This window comes from Amphibalanus amphitrite, unplaced genomic scaffold (assembly GCF_019059575.1).
Source record: "Amphibalanus amphitrite isolate SeventyFive unplaced genomic scaffold, NRLGWU_Aamphi_draft 001721F_arrow, whole genome shotgun sequence".
Taxonomy (NCBI): domain Eukaryota; kingdom Metazoa; phylum Arthropoda; class Thecostraca; order Balanomorpha; family Balanidae; genus Amphibalanus; species Amphibalanus amphitrite.
The window spans coordinates 97763-119529 of record NW_024883214.1 but is presented as its reverse complement, the minus strand read 5'-3'; the positions used below and the strand labels follow the sequence as shown (position 1 = coordinate 119529).

General features: G+C 50.9%; 3 protein-coding genes across 9 annotated transcripts in view; 1 reads left to right on the top strand and 2 right to left on the bottom strand.

Moving 5' to 3' along the window:
• Positions 1-8008: 8008 nt before the first annotated feature.
• LOC122374829 lies at positions 8009-12385 on the top strand. Its single transcript, XM_043353826.1, has 6 exons — positions 8009-8113; positions 8427-8559; positions 9065-9182; positions 10965-11113; positions 11342-11462; positions 11701-12385. Exons 2-6 carry the CDS (start codon positions 8442-8444, stop codon positions 11981-11983), a joined length of 789 nt encoding a protein of 262 aa, XP_043209761.1. The 5' UTR covers positions 8009-8113; positions 8427-8441; the 3' UTR covers positions 11984-12385.
• Positions 12374-21767, bottom strand: part of LOC122374828 (39S ribosomal protein L2, mitochondrial-like) — a 31829-nt gene continuing 22435 nt past the window's right edge. For 5 of the 7 annotated variants that reach the window (XM_043353818.1, XM_043353819.1, XM_043353822.1 and 2 more), the window contains 5 exons: positions 14739-14965; positions 14013-14206; positions 13571-13719; positions 13194-13312; positions 12374-12922 (listed from right to left, as the gene is read on the bottom strand). In XM_043353818.1, coding sequence (XP_043209753.1) covers positions 12654-12922; positions 13194-13312; positions 13571-13719; positions 14013-14206; positions 14739-14952 — 945 coding nt within the window. In that variant the 5' untranslated portion in view covers positions 14953-14965 and the 3' untranslated portion in view covers positions 12374-12653. The remainder of the gene's footprint in view (positions 12923-13193; positions 13313-13570; positions 13720-14012; positions 14207-14738; positions 14966-21767) is intronic. The other 2 variants (XM_043353824.1, XM_043353823.1) reach the window with 1 other exon arrangement.
• On the bottom strand, positions 16194-17416 carry LOC122374832 (S-formylglutathione hydrolase-like). The gene has a single exon (XM_043353841.1). It carries the CDS (start codon positions 17262-17264, stop codon positions 16422-16424), a length of 843 nt encoding a protein of 280 aa, XP_043209776.1. The 5' UTR covers positions 17265-17416; the 3' UTR covers positions 16194-16421.

Sequence of the window (21767 nt, the reverse complement as noted above, 5' to 3'; positions counted from 1 at the left end):
TCTCTCTCTCTCTCTCTCTCTCTCTCTCTCTCTCTCTCTCTCTCTCTCTCTCTCTCTCTCTCTCTCTCTCTCTCCTCTCTCTCTCTCTCTCTCTCTCTCTCCTCTCTCTCTCTCTCTCTCTCTCTCTCTCTCTCTCTCTCTCTCTCTCTCTCTCTCTCTCTCTCTCTCTCTCTCTCTCTCTCTCTCTCTCTCTCTCTCTCTCTCTCTCTCTCTCTCTCTCTCTCTCTCTCTCTCTCTCTCTCTCTCTCTCTCTCTCTCTCTCTCTCCCAGGGCGTATTTTAAGGGATTTTCACTGGGTCGGCAATCACAATTAGGGGCGGCATTTTGCACTCATAGGGGCGGCACTTGGCATCTGAGGGGGCGGCATACCTACTGATATTTAATGACCAAAAAAGACACGTTCGACGGTTCTTTTATAACTCTTCCTAAGTAATGATTTCAGATTCAACCTAAGCTCAGCGGTATTACGTTTATTTTTCCGGGATATAGTATTTCTCTCATCATAATGCGATAAATGAACTATAATTTGACCTAACAAAAAATAATTTTAAAATTTTACCTGAGGTAAACATGTTACATACCAGTCGATTCGTATCGTCAAGCTTAAAATATTCACGGCGTTTTATGGCTCTATCTAGAACAGTGGTCGGCAGGTCGCACGAGTGTGCCCACTTTATGGGCGCTGGACGGGGCCATTACCCCCACTTGTCATACCCCATTGCTTACACAGCAAGGGTCGCCGATATTCGGCCATATCCTTTGACGCCTCTATTTTTCTGCATAGGTATAAATAAAATGCAACACACTTAACTCTCTTTTTTATGGAGAGGGAGAGCGGGTGGAGTAAGGATTAACTCATACATTTTTTACTTATTAGTTACTCGCGTAATGAACAGCGTATTGCAACGATACGTTCATCCCTCCCCCTCCCAGGTTAATGAATGTTATACCTACCTACTCAAACATTTTCGTGACCCCAGTCCCCAGTGACATTGTCATTGAGTTTTTGAAATTTGAATGACCTTCACTCGGTAACTTTCTCTCCGGCTCGGCCGGCGGACCAAAACGCAAGCGAAGACAATACGGGGAGTCCGGTGCTCTACCAACTGAGCCACGGAACAGGCAAATGCTCACCATAGATATACCGACTGAACGATCCCTTTATAACTTCAGCGATTGATAAGACAAACAGTGTGTAACTGTATATATAACCCTCGCCGGCACAGGCCATTTTGAGTCCTTCGACGGCACAAGGGTTGGTTGGTACACTCGGGGGCAGATTGATGTTCCACAACTCTTTATCCACCGGGTTCCTATGGCTCAGCATTGGCAGCAGCCGCCTGGTACCGGTAGACTGTGCCGCTTCACTTACTTGTCAAGCGGCACAGCCTACCCACCTGTATGACACCGGTCTGGGTCGGTGGCTGGAAGGCGATGTGGGCCGCCTGTGACGTCAGCGCAGCGGTGAGGGCCGAGCCCGGAGGCATGGCTCGGGTCGGCGCGGCGCGGCGGCTGGCGAGGACTGGGGAGTGAGGTGGGGTGGGAGCACGGACATCGCGTGGCTGGGCGAGTGTAGTTAACTTTCGCATCTCAAGGCGCCAATTATTCTACCTAACAATTGTGCTAAAGCAGTTGTTAAATGTCCTATCCCCAAGACAGCGCCTATCATCATACTTGCCATGCACATTACGACACACTTAAGCGTGGCAATGGGACAGCCGATAGAACTTATGTCACTCGTGCATCGAGGTGCGGAGCTATATTTTGTATAACATATTAGTATTAAGGCTTTGATTGAGCAGATTGGTGTCTATTGCTTCGCACGGCAATCGTCCAGAGACGTGGGAACTGGGGGTTATGAGTAGTGCCGCAGCCAACGCTCCAATTTAAAGCGATTATTACTGTTGCTCTAATATGTGGTCGCAGCCTCCAATAGCAAACCGTTCCAACTAGGAGCCAAAAAGTCGGCCACTCAGGGGGGTTCGAGCCGGCCTTCTCCCACCGGCCAATTCACGACACGAGCGTTCATCCACTGAGCTACCGAGAATGGTCCTCGTCTGCACAAAACAAAATGACATTCACCCGCTGACCGCCAATGACAGTATTGTGACATTTGATCGCGTTTGACCGCGGCGGGTGGTCGCTGGTTTCGGCAGCTCAGTGGATACAGGCTAGCGTCGTGGGGTGACCGGTTGGAGAAACCCGGTTCGAACCGTCCCAGGTGCGCGACTTATTTGTTCCTAGATGGAACGGTTTGCTATTGGTGGCTGCGACCACACATAAGAGGAACATAAGAGTTGGGACGCCGCGCTATCCAAAAACCCCAGTTCCCACGTCTCTGGACGATTGCTGTGCGAAATAATAAACACCAATGAGCTCAATCAAGGCCTTAATACATATCTGTTAAAAACAATGTAGCTCCGCAACTCGATGCACGTGTGATATAAATTCTATCGGCTGTCCCAATGTCACGTTTAAGTGTGTCGTAATGTGCATGGCAAGTATGATGATAGGCGCTGTCTTGGGGATAGGACATTTTAACAACTGCTTTAGCACAATTGTTAGGTAGAATAATTGGCGCCTTGAGACGCGAAAGTTAACTACACTCGCTCAGCCGCGCGATGGTCCGTGCTCCAACCCCACCTCACTCCCCAGTCCTCGCCAGCCGCCGCGCCGCGCCGACCCGAGCCATGCCTCCGGGCTCGGCCCTCACCGCTGCGCTGACGTCACAGGCGGCCCACATCGCCTTCCAGCCACCGACCCAGACCGGTGGCATACGGTGTGGGTAGGCTGTGCCGCTTGACAAGTAAGTGAAGCGGCACAGTCTACCGGTACCAGGCGGCTGCTGCCAATGCTGAGCCATAGGAACCCGGTGGATAAAGAGTTGTGGAACATCAATCTGCCCCCGAGTGTACGACCCCCCCCCCCCCCCTCGCGTTTGGACCCTGATGGAGCTAGAGCTTCGCAGAAAAAAACGAGCGTGTTGCCCGTCACGAGAGGAAGTCAATGATACCCAATTTCAAGGTCTTAGGTCATCGGTTGACCTTCCAGGTCAGGTCAATGACCCAAAAATCGGGAATATCGGGACCTGTTTGAACGTCGTAAATTGTGGCTGCTAAGGGGTTTTCCGGGGTGCTGATCACAAATATCGTGTTAGTTTTGATCACAGATGATGTCGTTAAGCGTTTAGACCAGGTCGGGTCAGGTCAGGTCAGGTCAGGTCAGGTCAGGTCAGGTCAACCGGTAGGGGTCGTACCGGGTATTCGTAGTACCTGTCATCCGCCTCTGACAGCTTCGTAACATGTTACGAAGGCACCAAAACTACTTCGTAAATGTTAAATGGTGGCTAAATTCGAATTCAGCTCCAAGAACTAGCCTAGAAACATGTAAAACTCGAAAAAGTGAACCGAGGTCACCAAAGGTCAATGACCTGACCTGACCTTCAGGTGACCTTGACACCCACCCTAATGCATGGGAGCAACATCAAATCACATGTTTGAACGTTTGAAACCACGAAAAGCTTGCAAACGCGCGGTTAATGCGAGCCGACATACGCCGGTCGCCGAATCTTGATTTCGGCCAAACATGGTCACGGAAAAGAGGTCACAGGTCAAAGGTCATTGAAGTCAGGGTCATAAAATTTGCAGGGTAGGTGTAAAATTGATCAATTCGAGGGTACTGAAAGTTTCGTTGCGATCGGCCGCTTTTTACGCGAGTTATTCGCGAAAAACCTTAGGGGGGTTGCATCAACCCCCCCTGTGCCGGCGAGGGTTAAAATGTAAGTCTCGAAATTGCGATGTCTCTGACTAAAGGTAAGGACAATTTTGCGACCCTTCCATTAGGTATAAGGAAATGGGAGAAAATCAGGGCATGTGCCTCTTTTTATAGGTAGACAAATGTCAAAGTTAACGAATTTAAACATCAGAAAACAATTAAAAATGACACACTTAATCGGAAAACTGCCACCCACGACCCCTCGTTATGTCCTTGAGGTCATGTCACGTCATGGTAGGCCTCCAGCAGTTTTTTCCAATAACTTCTGATAGAGACATGCGACATGCCTGAGCGATGAAAACACCTTACATAGATGATTTCAGTTTGACGATACAAATCGACTGATATGCAACATGACCTTTACCAGCCAGGTCATGACCTGGACCTGAGCTCAAATTTCCCAAATGACGTTTGAATGTCAAATTATAGTTCATTCGACGCATCTCGACGAGAGGAGCACAGTACTGAAAAAAACAATGTCATAACTTTCGAGAGTCAATAATTATTACAGTAAAAAGGTTCTTCATTAAAACAGCTCAGTAGAGGGGCGGAGGGGGTCCACTGTCCCCTCCAACCCTCCCCGGCCCGGCACGGGTTAAACAAGTTGTGCTCTGGAGGTTAAGCCGTTGATGTTAGGTCAAGTCTGAAGACTTCATAGGAACGTTGAAGAGCTATCGAATACGCTTTTTCGCGGTGCTGTAGTTCTATTCTTCCCCGAGTTATGCGCCAGTTTGTCAATAAATGTTGAAACAGACAACATTTCACCCACATTTCACCTTTGATGACCTCCGGTCACCTGATATTTGACATTTGACTTGACCTAACCAAAGCACGGTTAACCAACTAACCCAAGTAGTTTTTGACACTCTTTCGAATACCGCTTACTGCGTGTCGCTACGTGGCCTAAGTAGTCAAGTTATAGGGGTCGGGAGGGGGGTTTAAACAAACTCAGCCCGGCGCCGGTTAAGGGAAGGCACTATCATTTTGGGGGCGCTGCAGATATGCTAAGGGACGACAGCATCATTTTGATATTTGATGCGCGCCACCAATTTTTTTTTAGGGCACTTAAACCACTTTGAGGGGCACCACCGACACTGTGAGGAGCGCAATTATGTCTTTGAGCGTCGAGGGGTGGCACCATTACATTGAAGGGCGCCATGTGAGCAGTGATGTGGGGCAAAATGACAATGAGGAGCGCCTCCGATACTTAAAGAAGAGACGCCAACATTACTCGGGGGGGGGGGGGGCAACATCACTTTTATTTTGAGGACGCCACCCACATTGTAAGGAGCGGCACTGTAACTTTAAGGACCGCCACGGATACTTTAAGGGGCGGTTCCATCATATGGAGGGGCGCTACAGATCGTTAATGGGCGGCAATAGGTATGATATTTAGGGACTCCGATACTTCGAAGGGCGCCACCATTTGTTTGAGGGTGACATCATCACTTTGAGGGCCACCACCGATACTGTTCGGGGCGCCACCGACACTATAAGGGGCGCCACCGACACTATAAGGGGCGCCACCGACACTGCCAGGAGCACTTTGACCGGCGTTACTATCACATATGGGCGCCATGAGCACATTGGGGGGCGGCACCATGACGTGGAGGGGCGTTACGGAAGGTTTGAGGGGCGGCAACATGACATTGAGGAGCGCCTCCGACACTTCGAGGGACGCCAGCATTTCTTTGAGAGGCGGCACCTTGACTTTTGAGGAGACACCAACGACACTGTAAGGGGCGGCACCATCACTTTGAGGGGCGCCACGGATGGTTTGAGAAGCGGCACCATTATGTATATGGAGGGGCGCTACAGAAAGTTAGAGGGCGGCAACATTGTATTGATGAGTTCCTCCAAAACTTTGAAGGGCGCCAGTGACACTGTAAGGGGCGGCACCAGCACTTTTAGGGGCGGCAGCATCATTTTGAGGGGTGCCACCGACTCGTTGACAGGAGACACCATCACATTTAGGGGCGCCACTGGCACTTTGAGGGAGGCACCATCACATTGAGGGGCGCCACCGATACTGAAAGGGGCGGCATCATCTTCTTGAGGGGCGGCATTATCTGCTTGAGGGGCAGCTCCATCACAATGAGGGGCTATGTGGATACCTAGAGGGGCGGCACCATTATATTGGTGGGTTCCTCTGACACTTCGAAGAGCGTCACTGACACTATAAGGGGCGGCACTAACACTTTAAGGGGCGGCAGCATCATTTTGAGGGGCGCCATCGACTCGTTGGCGGGCAGCACCATCACATTCAGGGGCGGCATCATCTGCTTGAGGGGCGGCTCCATCACAATGAGGGGCTATGTGGATATCTAGAGGGGCGGCACCATTATATTGGTGGGTTCCTCCGACACTTCGAAGGGCGTCACTGACACTATAAGGGGCGGCGCCAACACTTTAAGGGGCGGCAGCATCATTTTGAGGGGCGCCATCGACTCGTTGGCGGGCAGCACCATCACATTCAGGGGCGCCACCGGCACTTTGAGGGCGGCACCATCACATTGAGGGGCGCCACCGATACTGAAAGGGGCGGCATCATCTTCTTGAGGGGCGGTATCATCACATTGAGGGGCTCCACAGATGCTTAGAAGGGCGGCACCATTACATTGAGTGGGACTACTAACAGATTTAGGGGCGGCACTGTCACATTGAGTTGTGGGATCATCACTTTCTATAGACGGCTGCTTCACTTTAAGAGGCGGCATTATCATTTCGGAGGGCAGCAGCCTCAATATGAATGACGGCACCTAGCCTGCATGTGCGTGCTGCATCCTAGAGGGGGCGGCAACTGGGTCGGCAAACGGCTGTCACTGGGTCGGCATTCTCCGTGACTGGGTCGGCAATTGCCGACCCAGTTAACATGTTAACCCGCGCCCCGTAGGGGGGGGGGGCCGAAACGGCCCCCCTCTGTCCTTTTCGGTCGATATCTCCTAAACGGCTGGAGATATCGCCACCAAACTTTCAGGACCCCTCCGGGCATCAATTTTACACATTGTGACCAAAAATTTTTCCAGAGGCTATGATAGGTTGGCCACAAATGACGTCAGAGTGACGTCATGTTCTGTCATTTTCGACCGAAAAAAGACCTTCGCGAGAAGACCTGTCAGGACTACAGCTTTGAAGATACAGAAAAATGATGAAGACATAAAAGGTGTAGAATTGACAGGGCTACAAAACTGCTATCTCGAATTTTTGAAATTTTTGAGTTTAGACCCCCAAAAATCAAAAAAGCATTTTTTTGAATATATTCGCCAAAAAATCCAAAAAGTTTTTTGAGTTTCGAAAAAACCGGAATATATGTGATAGTGCCTACCGTCTTCTATCTACATACCAAATTTCAGATCGATACCTCGTTTTTTGGCCAAGTTATAGCGAAAAAACTGTTCAAAAATGATGACGTCAAATTTTCAAACTCAATTTTTGGCAATTCTAGAACTCGTAGAGCAAAACGAAGACCACCATTAGACTCCCCGTGACGAGCTGCATCGAATCGATACCCATTTTATGCAAAAATATCAACTTTGAAATTTGACCTAATTTGACCTGACCTTGACCTGACCTTCACCAAAACGTGACCTAGGCTGGCCCCAAAGGCTGCCTAACCCACATAATCGCATTTGTCATGTAAAATGGACCATAAAACATGTATCACACGACACATTTATATTGTGACCCCCGGTGACCTGACCTCGCTGTGACCTGACCTGGTATCAGTGACCTCAGATAGCAAATTATGTGTTTGACGAACAATGTACCATCGATGGTTTTCAATAAATTACCAATTTACTCGCTTTCACAGCACATTTCTTGAATTGCCTGTGAACGGTGAAAATCTGACCTTTGACCTGACCTGTGATGTCATCGGTTTGACCTAGGTCAATGAAATTTGGTCACAATGTAGTTCCCGGGTGGGGCTATCGAACGCCGTTTGAATTTTGAAAATCGGCCGGTAACTTTCCGAGATCTTAGGGGGGGGCCGAAACGGCCCCTCCCCTACGGGTGGTAGGGTCCGCCGATAGCCCTACGGGGCGCGGGTTAAAATACGCCCTGCTCTCTCCGCACCATTCAGCTGACAGGTTCGTCTCGCGTTTCCTGAGGAAGCGGTAGCGGCCTTTCCCGGTACGGTGCCCGCCACATCCCGGCACTATCTGCCCCTGTCTCCCTCCAGCCCCCCCCCCCCCCCCGCCCGCTGCTATCTCTGCGACTGCTTCCGGTCACAGGAGCAGTGCCGAAATGCGCGCCGGAACAGCGCCCGACCAGCAGTCGTCTTCTGGCCCCGCTCTCCGAGGCTCTGCTCTCTCGGTCACTGCCGGAGCGGACACTTCAGGTCTGTAGGCTCACCCCATCTTGCGTGTTCAGTATTTTCTCTTTGTTAGCCTGTGTCAATGGTGCCTCCGTTGGTCTGTATTCGATCGCAGTTTTCCCTTTTTTACTTGAACCGCCTTATTCGCGATGTTTCGGACCAAGCATGACGAACCATTATATTGCGAGACGATGCCTGGCCTAGCCGTTAGGCATCCAAGGGAGTTTCCTCAGATTATTACGGTCTGTAGCAGACCGCAGTATGAATACGCCCAGATCCGTCCTGCTGCCGCTGCTCCGGACAGCTGTTACGCTCAGTGCTGACCTGTTCCCCTCAGACCCCGCCCGGCACCATGTCGTCGTCTGAGGCACGGAGCGGACGACCGCTACTCCTGGCCGTCCTGGCCGTGACGCTGCTGCAGCCGAGGGCGACGGCGTCGGCTCTCACCACGCCCAGCTCACCGACTCCAGGTGAGAACAGACTCTCTGGTCCAGCTGAGCTCACCGACTCTAGGTCAGACTCTCTCACCACGCCCAGCTCATCGACTCCAGGTGAGAACAGACACTCTGACCCAACTGAGCTCACCGACTCCAGGTCAGGCTCTCTCACCACGCCAGGTGAGAACAGACACTCTGGCCCAACTGAGCTCACCGACTCCAGGTGAGAACAGCTGCTTCTCTCACCAGACACGCGTCAGGATCAAGGGAAGACGGCAATTTGAACATTGGGAAAAGACGGTTTGGGTTATGACTGGGAAGTGTCCGGGAGATCCAGCGCCTCTTCAGTCAGCAGCGTCCACTCTGTTCTGTTAACCTAATAAAGAGCAAGTTGCCAATTACGCCCGGTCTTATTCGCCTCTAACCGATGGAGAAGTCCGCATTCCACAGGAGTAGAAAAAAACAGTGTGACCCGCACCAGCCCCTCTGTCTCTCTCGTGCCCCCTCAGTGACCGGGCCCGTCCTGCTCGCCCTACAGACGGCGGCGACTGTATGCCCGCGATCGCGGCCAAGTGTTTCAACGAGGTGGCCAGGGACCTGGCCTGCCAGCGGGGCGGCGTGAACTGCGCCGGCAGGGACGCCGTCGACATGTGCTAGTAAGTGGGCGGGACAGCGGTCGGGGGTCGTCTGTAAACGACCTGGAACCGGGCATTGACCGTTTCTAAATGGACTACTTAGGCCATTTGCAATCGGACTAGGCCGCTTGAAAACGGGAATATCTTTGGATGTCTTTAGAGCTGAAATGCAGAGAGCTAAAAAAGGTGAGCGCAGCCTGGCTTAAAAATAATGGGCCGACGGACTCACCTGACGGCGCGCCGGGGAGTCCCCTCCCGATCGCAGTTGTGCTCAAGTTCGCCGTGTAGTTGGCAATGGTACCGATCCGCAGACTGACGGCTTGCTCAGCGCCGACACACACTCCAAGCCCAGTGGTGTGTCACGGGCTAAACACTCCTCACAAATCACACGAAGTCACGATTCACAAGACGACTGAGCTCTCACAGAAAGCATATCACAATCTCACCCAGAACGGAGCCTGCGGTGCGAGTCGCAGATCGATTCCTCCTTTGTGCAGATCGTTGCTGGAGAACTCAGTCCCAATACCCACAACTAATCAACACTTCCTGAGTCTCTCGCACGCAGCCGCCCAGTCGCTAGATCCCGAAGCCAGTGCTGTAACGTTAGTGACCCGCGTTCCGACTTCCTCGGCGTTTCTCGGCGGATCGGCTGCCAGTCCAGCTGACACAGTGAGCGATCAGCAGACGCAAATTGCGCTGTTTGTTCTGCACACGACTGACATGTGACCGGCCACTCGGCCCTCTCCGTCAGCCGGTCGTCATGGCAACAGTGCCGTAAACTTGACAGGTGACTGGGATGATTGGCCGAAACCGGGCCAAAAGGTGACACGAGAGACGTGTAGACGCCCGTAGTTACTCGTAGGCTGCGCCGGAAAGTGGCAGTTTGAAAATCGTGAACGCAATTCGACAACTTGAAGTGGTAAACGCTCATCAATATGAACAACTGTTGTTGCCCCAGATGTTTTGTAACGATTTGATGGGGCAGATAAATACGAGTACATACAGCACGACGCACTAAAGCAAATAGTCTATCAGCTTGCACTCAAAAAAGGACCCTAGCTAGGACAATTAGCTGGATCCGAAGAGGAAACATTTGCAACATGGTCTTAATAGCTATGAAAATGTATCAGACCCGGCTAACACTGCACAGTGCACATAAATGCTCAATCGTTAAAATTACTCTTATTAAAAGTCTATCAGCTTGCACTCAAAAAAGGAACCTAGCTAGGACAATTAGCTGGATCCGAAGAGGAAACATTTGCAACATGGTCTTAATAGCTATGAAAATGTATCAGGCCCGGCTAACACTGCACAGTGCACATAAATGCTCAATCGTTAAAATTACTCTTATTAAAAGTCTATCAGCTTGCACTCAAAAAAGGAACCTAGCTAGGACAATTAGCTGGATCCGAAGAGGAAACATTTGCAACATGGTCTTAATAGCTATGAAAATGTATCAGGCCCGGCTAACACTGCACAGTGCACATAAATGCTCAATCGTTAAAATTACTCAGCTTGCAAGCTGACCATCTTGTGCCAATAAATACTACCTACGTCCTACGTGCCATTGTGTGTTTGACCCTTTGTATGTTGCATTTGGAGCTTTAAATTTGAAATATAAATAAGAATCAAAATTAAACGAAGTGAAAATGATTTAATTTGATGAACCGTCGGCATTGGAGTGGGCCGCCTCCCAGCAGCATCCACGACCCCCGTCCTGCATTGCCCGGTAAACGGATGTGCACCTTCCCGCGCCTATCGGCAGAGTGGCAGAGCTGATTACCCTGCTCCGGGCGCCCCCAGCACCCTGGACGATGCGCTCAACTGTACTTCAGACATCATAGACGGCGACTGCCGCGCCCCGGACGGCCGGCTCACGTACGACGCCTGGCTGCGTGGCCTGCGCAGCGTGCAGAGCCATCTGTGCGCCAACGACGCAACTAACATGCAAGGTAAGCGGCGCTGGTGGGCAGACTACGACCGGATCGGGGGCGTGTTGGGCGTAGTCATGGGCACGTGAAATCTCTAGATTGTTTTGCTCGTGAGGGAAGCAGAGCAAACAGGGAGCAGGTACAAAGAAAACACATTAACGACAAGCGATTAATGAAAATATACCCAGGAAATCCCAGTCTACCGTTATAGTCTATAGACTGATGAAGCCTGTGCGCTGATCGTTTCAGCGCTGATCCGACCGACGCCGTGCTGGGAGCCGGCTCAGTTTCTGCGCTGCCTGGAGAGCTCGGCGACCGTCCACCATCCGGCCGACCTGCTGCGAGTGCAACTGGACGCCGACGAGTGCCGGTGAGCCGATACTCGGGGCTTGAATGGCTTAGGGACAGTACAGGAAACGCTACCTTGTAGGAAAAGATAACAAGTAGGAGGCGTTAGCTTCCGTATGATGATTAAATGCTTAATTAATCGTGGATGCACCCTTCCCAATGCTGTTGACGTTTGATGATATTATGCTAATTCTCGATTCGCATACACTGCGTGCCGCTGTTTTCGCTTCAGCCGTTGTCCTGTGGCCCCGTTCCGACAGCGCGATCCGCGACTCGAGCTGGCAGTGTGTGTCGCGCGCGGCTACCGCCGGCTGCGGGCCCGACCCGGCGCCCTCTGCCGCCCTGCAGACGGCGCTCAGCGCCTTCCTGCTGGAGACGCCGTGCCGGGCCTCCTGCTGGGAGCAGCCGCGGCCGGCGGGCGCCAGCGGCGGCGGGGTGGCCGCCATAGCACTGCTGGCCGTCCTGGCAGCGGCGCTGGCGGCCGCGCTGGCAGTCGTCACCTACAGAACCTCCTGCTTCCGGATACCCATCGCCCGGGGCTAGTACCCGATACCCTGGGGCGGGGGTGGTTGATGGAATGGCGATGTCAGGGGATCTAGAGTCCTTGGCCAGCCAAAGAAAAGACAATCCCTTTCAGAAAACACTATCATGAAAGGGTTTGGGAAAGTAGATGACGAACGGCGCAGCGGAACGTGCCCGTGTACCGGTATATGCAAGATGCTAATGTTCAATCCAGAGCAGCGGCAGATGTCTGAGAAAACGTGCACTCTGAGCTGCCACTGTGAGTATTTTCACCATACTGGACGGTATCCGTATGGTCAAGCAGGTGCCCGTTCGAGAGGGCTCCAAGTGAGGTAACTGGGGCTTAGAACAAGATTAAACCGACCCTTTACTGATAAAAAAATCCATCAACTGAATAATAAACAAGAATAATAATTTTGAGCATGTGTTGTTTGTATTTCACTGCTGCAGCGAATACCATAGTTCATACAAGTTACAGCTACTCGGTGCAGCCTCTACTGCATCGATCGGACTCGCAAAACACTTCTCTCGTGTTTCGCTCCTCTCTCAAGCCCAAGTACACCCCGGTACCAGTTCATTGATCACTCACGCACTATTTCACTTTCATTTACTCGTTTCCCCTCTCAGCACCAGCGTCCGTTCAGGCCACCCCCGTCCGTACCTCCTGTCAGGCCGAGGTCCACCGACCGCGCTAGTTGCTCCTGCCGCGGAACGTTTTCACCAGCTGGCTCTGGCTGCTCGGGTTGTGCACGTGCACGTCGTGCAGACTGAGTGTCATCACCTCGGGCGGCGGCGCCGGCGGCACGCTAAACTCGCGCACCGGCGGCGGCCGGCGCAGCTTGCGGCCGAACCGGCCCGTCTTGCGCTGCCAGAGTCCGGAGCGGGGCCGGTAGCCGAGCCAGCGGAGTCGCTGCGCCGAGCCGATCGGTCGGATACTGGGGAAGCGCATGCTAACCCGGCCTGGGGAGGGGGGGGGGGCGGGGTCAGCACAGTGACGGCAGTGGGTGGTGTTAAACAGAGCAGCGATTGTACGTGCGCGGGGAGCTCATGGCCAGAGCTCATGAGCATTGGCAAGTGAAACTGCTGGCATTTTTACGCGAGAGGCCAATCAACAGATTCCCGTAAGTCGCTCATGTAGCGGGGCATCTACTGTTTAAGACAACAACTCCGTGGCGCCCCCACCCCCAGCGCGGGCGCCGGCGGCGGACCAGGACCGCGGCCATCCACTCACCTACGACACAGGTGCACTCCTGGCGCAGCGAGAACTGCCGCTTGGATGGCGAGATGACGATGACCCGGTCCCCGACCCTCCTCAGCACGGTGCAGTAGGTGCCGCCGTTTATACAGATCCTGGCCACACAGCACGGCACGGGTTAGATACTTACAGCAGAGACTCATAAGTTTTTTTTTTTTTCTTCAAAAAAAACTTATGAGAAAAAAAACTTATGAGAAAACAGCCAGAACCAGATTAAAAAAGAAGAAAAAAAAATTACAGCAAAACCAATCGTTGTTCAAAATCAACACAACTACATAGTCCACGTCGCTGAATCTCCCCTTAGAATGAGTGATCAGCCCGCTATCCGATATTCCCGTGCGGCCGCCACCGACCTGTCCTTTTCTCCGAGGTACTTTTGGATGTTGAAGACCTCTGTGCCGGCGGGCAGGGCGCCCAGCGGGTGGGCGTCGCCGACTGCCGGCCGCACGGGGATGCGCGGGATGTCGCCGTAGGTGGTGATGATGTCCCCCACCTTCATACCCTGTCGGGCGGGTGAGCCAGCACGGCGGTTAAAGACGGACAGTGGCCGCTCGGGGAAATGTAGGGTGCGATAGAAATAATTAAACCCTTGATACATATCGAAATACAAATGAAGAAAGTCAGCAAGAGGATCACACTGACACCAATTATGAGCCAAACATCACAAAGCACAACATGATTGGCAGACTACCAACCCCACGGTATCCTACCAATCATTCTGCAGGCCTGATCAGCCCGTTTCTCCCGCGGAACACCTGACAAGTGACAACCGCGTCCTCCGACCTCCCGCCTCACCTCGTGGGCTATCACGTAGCGCACGTGCTCGCCGTGCGCCACGAGCGCCACGGTGCACGTGCGCAGCGCGTCGTACACCAGCTGGAGGACGCGCTCGCGGCGCGGCGAGCCGTCGCTGAGCGGCGGCCGCTCCGGGTCCACCCAGCGGTACTTCTGCTTACTGCCGCCGCCCAGCGTGCCGACCACCACCCGGCCTGGGGGCGAGGGGAGCGGTCACGGGGGAGGTGCCGACCACCACCCGGCCTGGGGGCGAGGGGAGCGGTCACGGGGGAGGTGCCGACCACCCGGCCTGGGGCGAGGGGAGCGGTCACGGGGAGCGGGGAGGACGACCCAGCAGCGGTGGCGGGGGTACACAGACTCATAGATGGCGCCACCGGTGGTCAGGAGTCGCCGGGGAGGGGAGCCGACGGTGTAGATAGAGCCTTACACTGAGAGACTGGGGGTTGGGCAGACAACGACACAGACATCCGACGGTGGTTATATCGCAGGCGAGGGATGCTCACACATAAGGTGCACTCTAAATCGAAAAGTTCGTCAGGTGAGTGCAGCCGATTATAGATATTATCTTTTTGACTGGAATGACATGTGCCGATGCAAGCTCATCAGTATACATATTTAGCGTGAAGGAGGAACACTCAGTCCGTGAGTACCGATATAGGACGTATCCCCCCCCCCCCCCAGCGGCCCGCACACCGTGCCGTCCGCTCCCGCCGCCCCGGTGCCTACCTGTCTCGGGGTCCCGGCCAGCCAGTTTCTGGATGGGCAGCCGTTTGATGGTGTATTTCTCGGGCAGCTGTACCCGGTACCGGTACTGTACACCCACGCCCGGATCCGGCACGCGGATGTCCTTGCTGATGTGTCGGAGGGGCTGCGCGGCGCCGGGCAGCGCCCTCTGGCCCAGCCTCACCAGCTGCAGAGAGCGGGTCACAGAGGCCAGCATGGCCGCCACTCGGCTGAAATCGGGCGGCGTACGTGAGGACACGGGCACACTGGGCGGGGACACGGGAACACTGGGCGGGGAGACGAAAACACTGGGCGGGGAGACGGGAACACTGGGCGGGGAGACGGGAACACTGGGCGAGGACACGGGAACACTGGGCGGGGAGACGGGAACACTGGGCGGGGAGACGGGAACACTGGGCGGGGAGGCGGGTACACTGGGCGGGGAGACGGGAACACTGCGCGAGGAAACGGGAACACTGGGCGATGTACGGTGAGAAGGGAGCACCGACTAACAAGTACGTTATACGTCCGTCCAGGGCTGTTGACACGACAAAAGTCTGAATTCGGACGAAAGACACTCTAAGCAATTCCTCTCAAGCATCGTTATCTAGTTTTCCAATGGATAAGAAATATTAAATTTCTCTTAAGAAAAAGTGAGGGCTTAGGTCTGCCTTCGTCATATACCTAATGCAAGTAGTTGTCGACAATGAATTTGCAAAAAAAAAAAAAAAGCACGCAAGACCAATGGAAAAGTTTGGATGCGTTCCATTCCGACAAAACGGATAGGCCAATACACCATAAGATCTTTTCTTATCAAGTCAATGCTTTGAAGGTCAGCCTCGTTCATTTCGCATACAACGAAGAAAAGGACCAAGGAGCTAATTAATTTGAGGAAGGCGTAGAATAAGCTTTGTCAGACGTCAATGTTGAAACCGTCCTTCACAGCACTATCGATTCAAACGGAAGATGTTTGCCCTAATGGAAGCAGGCCACTGACCTCAGGCCCATTATGCGAAAACATTACCGAAACACTTCACATGAGCTACCTATTTTTGTCTAAAAACTTCTACAACGTAAAGATTTGCCTCGTGTGATCTCGGGTGACCTCTTCTTAGATGACCTGAGCCCAAGCCCAAAACACTTCTGCATGGTTATAATTACTTTACGACTGCTGCTATCGCTCCATGGCCCAGGAGCCCGGTAGAGGGCGCTCCTCCACCCTACCCTTCGATGTGCCACGACGGAAGTGTGTACAGATGGGTTAATGTATATTTTTCAGTGATAAGCACATAAGGAAAACAAACTATCCACCCATGTTGTGGATCATGAAAGAACTTACTTTTGAAGTGAACATAGATGCATCATTCATATACCATTCATACCATAAATGATTCATAAACCATTCCAATTTCCAACTACCACCAGCACCCAACTTCCATCCCATACAAAAACAGCAAACAATTGCTTTGATGTATTAGCCCACATGTTTAACATGTATATCAAGCACTAGCCCTGACTGTGCTTGTCCTTACTGTTAGTCCTACAGTTAGCCCTTAATGCAACTGCTGACAACCTTAGACAGCAATCCATCTGAATGAATACAGGTATCCCCAAATAAAGAAAATAGTAATGCAGTTGCTCATCACAGCAATCCTGGATTCATGTTGCAGCCCCAGTGAGCCATGTTCACTTCAGAGCCTCAGCATGTTTGGCAATGTGATCACCCACAAAGGTGGCAATGAAGTAGTAGCTGTGGTCATAGCCTGGCTGCAGCCGGTAGTCGACAGCCATGCTGGCCTTGGCACAGGCAGCCACCAGGTTGTCAGGAAGGAGCTGGCCATCCTTCAGGAATCCGTCCTCAGATCCCTGGTCAATCAGAATGTCCAGGGCAGGGCCGCTGTAGCTCTTCACCAGCTCAGTGGCATCATAGCCCTGCCACGTCGCTCTGTCAGAGCCCAGGTACCCAGTGAAGGCCTTCTGTCCCCACGGGCACTGGGTTGGGTTACATATCGGTGAGAAGGCAGACACAGATGTGTACATGCCTGGGTTCTTGAGGGCACAAATCAAAGCCCCATGGCCACCCATGCTATGTCCCATGATGCTCTGTTTTCCATTGGCAGGGAAATTCTCACTGATGAGCTGGGGTAGTTCCTTGGTCACATAGGAGTACATGCGGTAGTTCTCCTTCCACTTCTCCTCAGTGGCATCAACATAAAATCCAGCACCTGTTCCGAAGTCCCACGACTCATCTTCCCCTTCAATGTTGCATTCCCTTGGACTCGTATCAGGAGCAACAAGAATGACACCCTTTTCGGCAGCATATCTTTGAGCACCAGCCTTTGTCACAAAGTTTTGCTCAGTGCAGGTCAAGCCTGACAGCCAATAGATCACAGGACACTTTTCAGTCTCACTTTGAGCCGGCAAAAAGACTCCGAAGTTCATAGCGCATTTCAGTTCAGCGCTCTTGTGTGAAAACACCTTTTGCCATCCACCAAAGATCTTGTTGGCACTTTTTTGTGTGAGCGCCATCTTCTTAATTATCCAATGACCGAAAATTAAAAATAAAAATCAAACAAGGCAGCGACCGCAGCGACTCAGTGATCCGCCCACCGATTCCTTTGTAAAGTTCGCAAAAGACGCCGAATACGCCGCAGCCAGCCGGCCGCAGCAATGACAAGCGACAAATAATCAAAAGCGCCTACACCGCCATACGAAACTTATTACGTCACGGGTACTGACCAGTGACCAATAAGCCGCAGAATCTAAAAGTGGAAACTACGCAGCGAATCATAGGAGCGAATGCATTTACTCCGCCAGACTTTTCTCAGCATTTGCTATGTGCATCCCTGATGTGTATGTTATTTTTTATTGTTCGATTCGACCGACGAGCGACAGAATCATTTAGTGAGACTTCGAACTTAGGACCTCTAGTTTGCTGAACTTACAAAGAACTTTAAAGTTCACTTAAACCGGCTGGCCCTGGGGGTAACGCCAACCACCACAGCCCGAGGGACAATATATACCCATCCCTCCCCCTCCCCCCCGTCTAGCTCCGTCTCCGAGCTACGGAAACAAAAACTTAACCAAACGAAAGGCCACTGCGAGACAATTCTAAGGGAATCTATACTTTTTGACCTCAGGTCAATTTTCAAGATCAGAGGTAAAGGTCAAAGGCAAAAAACAGCATATGTGTAGTCAGTGGCGGATCCAGGGGAGGACAAATAGGGCATTTGCCCCTCCCAAACAGCAAAATTTTATCATTACGCCAATAGACAGCGCATCCCAACACTCTGAGCTGGATCCGCAAGTGTGTGTAGTGATCTCAAACTAGACGTTCCAGAGAACGGCAGGATGCATGAAACGGGCTCCGCTAAAGCGGATGGGAAACGACAGAAGAGAATCTGACGAATCCGATGATGTGCTTAAACTTTGAATATATCCCGCGCGGGGCTGGGGGGGTAAATTTTACCCCCCCCCCCTCGCGAATTTTTGCAATATCTCAAAACGGTGGCGCGCAGCGCCGCCAAACTTTCAGTACCTTTTCGTACATCAATTTGACACGTTCCCTGAAAATTTGAGCGAAATCCGTCGGAAATTTTTTGAGAAATTGACGTTTTAGTGACGTCATGTTCGCTATTTTCGCCTAAAAAACGGCAAAAGTTCAAACGCCGCTAACATCTTCATTTTTAAAGGAATCAAGACGTAACAAAAAAGGATATACGTAATTCTACTTTGTCTATCAAATGTCTATCTCGTTTTTTGAAAATTTTGGATTTTGGCCCAATTTTTTTTTTCTCAAAAAACTGACTTTTGGGAAAATAGCTATAAAATCCAAAATTTTGAGTGTATCGAAAAAACCGGAATATATGTCAGAGAAGTGGTCTATGTGCACCTACATACCAAGTTTTAGAAGAATCGGTTCAAAAATGTGGGAGTTATTCAAAATTGTATGACGTCACGACACACACAAAAATTGAAAAAATGACTTTTTTGGAAGTTCTAGACCTCGTACGGAAACAAAAATAGCACCATTCGAATCGCCGTGAAAAACTGCATCAGATAGACACCTTTTTAGGCCTTAACAACCAACTTCAAAATTTGACCTCACTTGACCTGACCTTGACCTGACCTCGACCTGAAATTTATCCAGAGGTGGTCCATATCACTTATTGAGTGTGCCTATTGAATTCTATGAGTAAAATGACCCATAAAACATGTGTCGCACATGCCCTTTTCTATATTTTGTTTTTGGTGACCTGACCTGACCTGACCTGACCTTGACCTTGACCTCTGAATGATATTGTATACAACGAATATTGCCCTGGTAGCGTAAGAACACGTTTTGGGCGATCAGTCTCAGTCCATGACTCCATTCTTCGGCAACTACGGTGCAAGGCCGATACTGTAGGAACTTGCAATTTGTACCCTTGACCTGACCTTGACCTTGACCTCAAACTTAAATTTAAGTACATGTTTTTAGTTGTTCGTGATGAGATCTTTCGATTGGCGTTTGAATTTTCCAAATCGGACCATTAGTTCGGGAGATAACAGGGGGGTAAAATCTACCCCCCCCAGCCCCGCGCGGGTTAAGGTCAAGGTCATGCTCAAAATTGACCTCAAGCTGTGCACTTTTTCGTATATCTTATACGCTTATTTTCAAAATGTTCTGAGATATTAACCCTCGCCCATGTAGGGGGGGGGTGGTGGTGCACCCCCCCCCCCCCCGAGGTTTTTCTTAGCTACACGCCGAACCGTTTCAGATAGCCTGCTCAAATTTTCAGTGCCCTCTGGGGCATCCTTTGCGCAACTTTTGGTATTTTTTGTCAAGGTCATGTCAGGTCACGGAGTTATGACGTCATAAAAGGAACAACCTCCGGCCAGATTTACGCTAAATTGGAGATTGCTTCACATTGGTATAAATGCCGACTGACCTGACACACTGATGGATTGTTTTAGAATCACAACTGGCTGATTTGACATTGGCACAATGTCCGTTGACATTTTAAAGGTTACTAAAGGTCAAGGTAAGGTCAGTGACCTCGGTTGACCTGTAATGACTTCTTGCACTTGTATGCCTTTTCGGGGTATTTTGATGCCCTGAATTCGAATTTGCTATCCATTTCAGGCATCGTCGGTTGTTTCTTGTAGTTCATTTTGGGTCAGGGTCAGGTCAGTGACGTCACACGCCTGACGTCACGTGACCCAATGCACAAATGACCTTGCAAGACTTCCGATGCTCCCAACGCATCATTTTTAGAGTTATGACATCGAAATACACACCAAACGATAGAGAATTGATCAAGAATCACGATAGTGATTAGTGAAGGTTTCAAGTCGATATCTCTTACCGTTTTGCCGCAATCGGCGCGGAAATCTGAAAAGTTAGATTTTTCGAAAATTTGACCTTTGACCGGTCATAAGTAGGTCAAATGTTGACCTAGGACCAAAAAATATACCACCAATCGCGAGATCTCGTTGAGAGCAATCCGTTGGTCTTTTCCGCTAAGCTCTACGACGCTCCGTTTTCAAACGCCGGGGGGGTCGCACCCCCCCTGCATGGGCGAAGGTGGCAAAACACCGTTTACGGGCGAGGGTTAAGGTCGTCAGGCACCTTTATGTGGTTCATGTTAAGAGGCAAGGCTACCCAAGGGTAGGTTCGGGCAAAAGAAGGTACCTATCCTTGCTAGAGGCTATTTCACTGAAGTCAGTCATAATAATTCAATTTATGCTATCCTGGCGCACTAAATGGATGCTTAGCGCAAAATGAATGCCAGATTCGTCATCAGCGGCTACGAATTCATCATAAAGCACCTTTAATGTGTCAAGGTCAACCAAAGGGCATTCAAGGTCACAAGAGGTCAACAAAAAACTTGACCTTTTCTTAACAATATAGGTAGGGAAGAATGGGGTAAGACGCTGTGCCACTGTTGTGTGATGTGTGTGCGACTGCCCCGCGCAGGGGCGTTCACGGGTACCGCAAAGTGCAAACTGCTGAGTGCGGTGTGTGCAGCAGGCGTGTGTGTGTGGGGGGGGGGTAGGGGATGGGTAGGTGGTTCTGACGTCACGGCTGCGTGCCGTGGACAGTCCCCTGTGGCCGGTCCCGACCGACCACTAGCGGTCGCTGTGTGCGGTGACGGAAGGCTGACGTAGCGCTGTTTTGGCCCTAGGGCCATTTTTGCTGAAGTTATTTGGGAAACAAAAACAAAAACTGAATTTCCAGGTCGGAGTCGTTGACCGGAGGCCAGTTTTAACAACAGAAAAATAGCCGTCTGGCGTCTGCCGGAATTTTTGCCTAAAGACCGCTTCACACATAGAGCATAAATGGTAAAACCTTATCCGCTTACATGCTCATCACGTTTACGCTCCGTATGTGAAGCGGTCTTTAGGAAAAAAAATCCGGCTGGCAGCTATTTTAAGTAGGTAAAACTGGCCTCTGATGTCTGAACTCAAGTCACCAAACATTTTTTCACATTTTTACCTAAGTCATAGCTTCACAACTGTGATCAATAATTCGTTTTTGTCCCTAAAACTTTATTTTTTACAGATATTTAAATATCACGTCTGTGACGTGGAAATTTACCATGCAAGTGTCTAGTATTATTGACCTTGTGACGTCATCGATGGGGCCGGGTTCATTTTTCTCTGGGAGATGTTATCTTTATGGGCCAGCCGGGGAAAAAGGCCCTTAAAGTTTAGCACTTCTATCCATAAGCGCTCAGATTGAGATTTTTTACTGTCATATTATATTATCAAGGATCAACAAATAACTAAATGCACGGTATATGTCAAGTTTAGGTCCTAACTACAATTGTGGCACTTTTGCCTGCACGGTATATGTCAAGTTTAGGTCCTAACTACAATTGTGGCACTTTTGATACAAATATGAAACAGCAAAAATTTTAGGTTTTAGGTTAGGTTAGGTTGTAGGTTTGTAGGTTTTAGGTTGTAGGTAGGTAGGTTTGTAGGTTAGGTTAGGTTAGGGTAGGTTTGTAGGTTGTAGGTTGGTAGGTTATTAGGTAAGTAGGTAAGGTT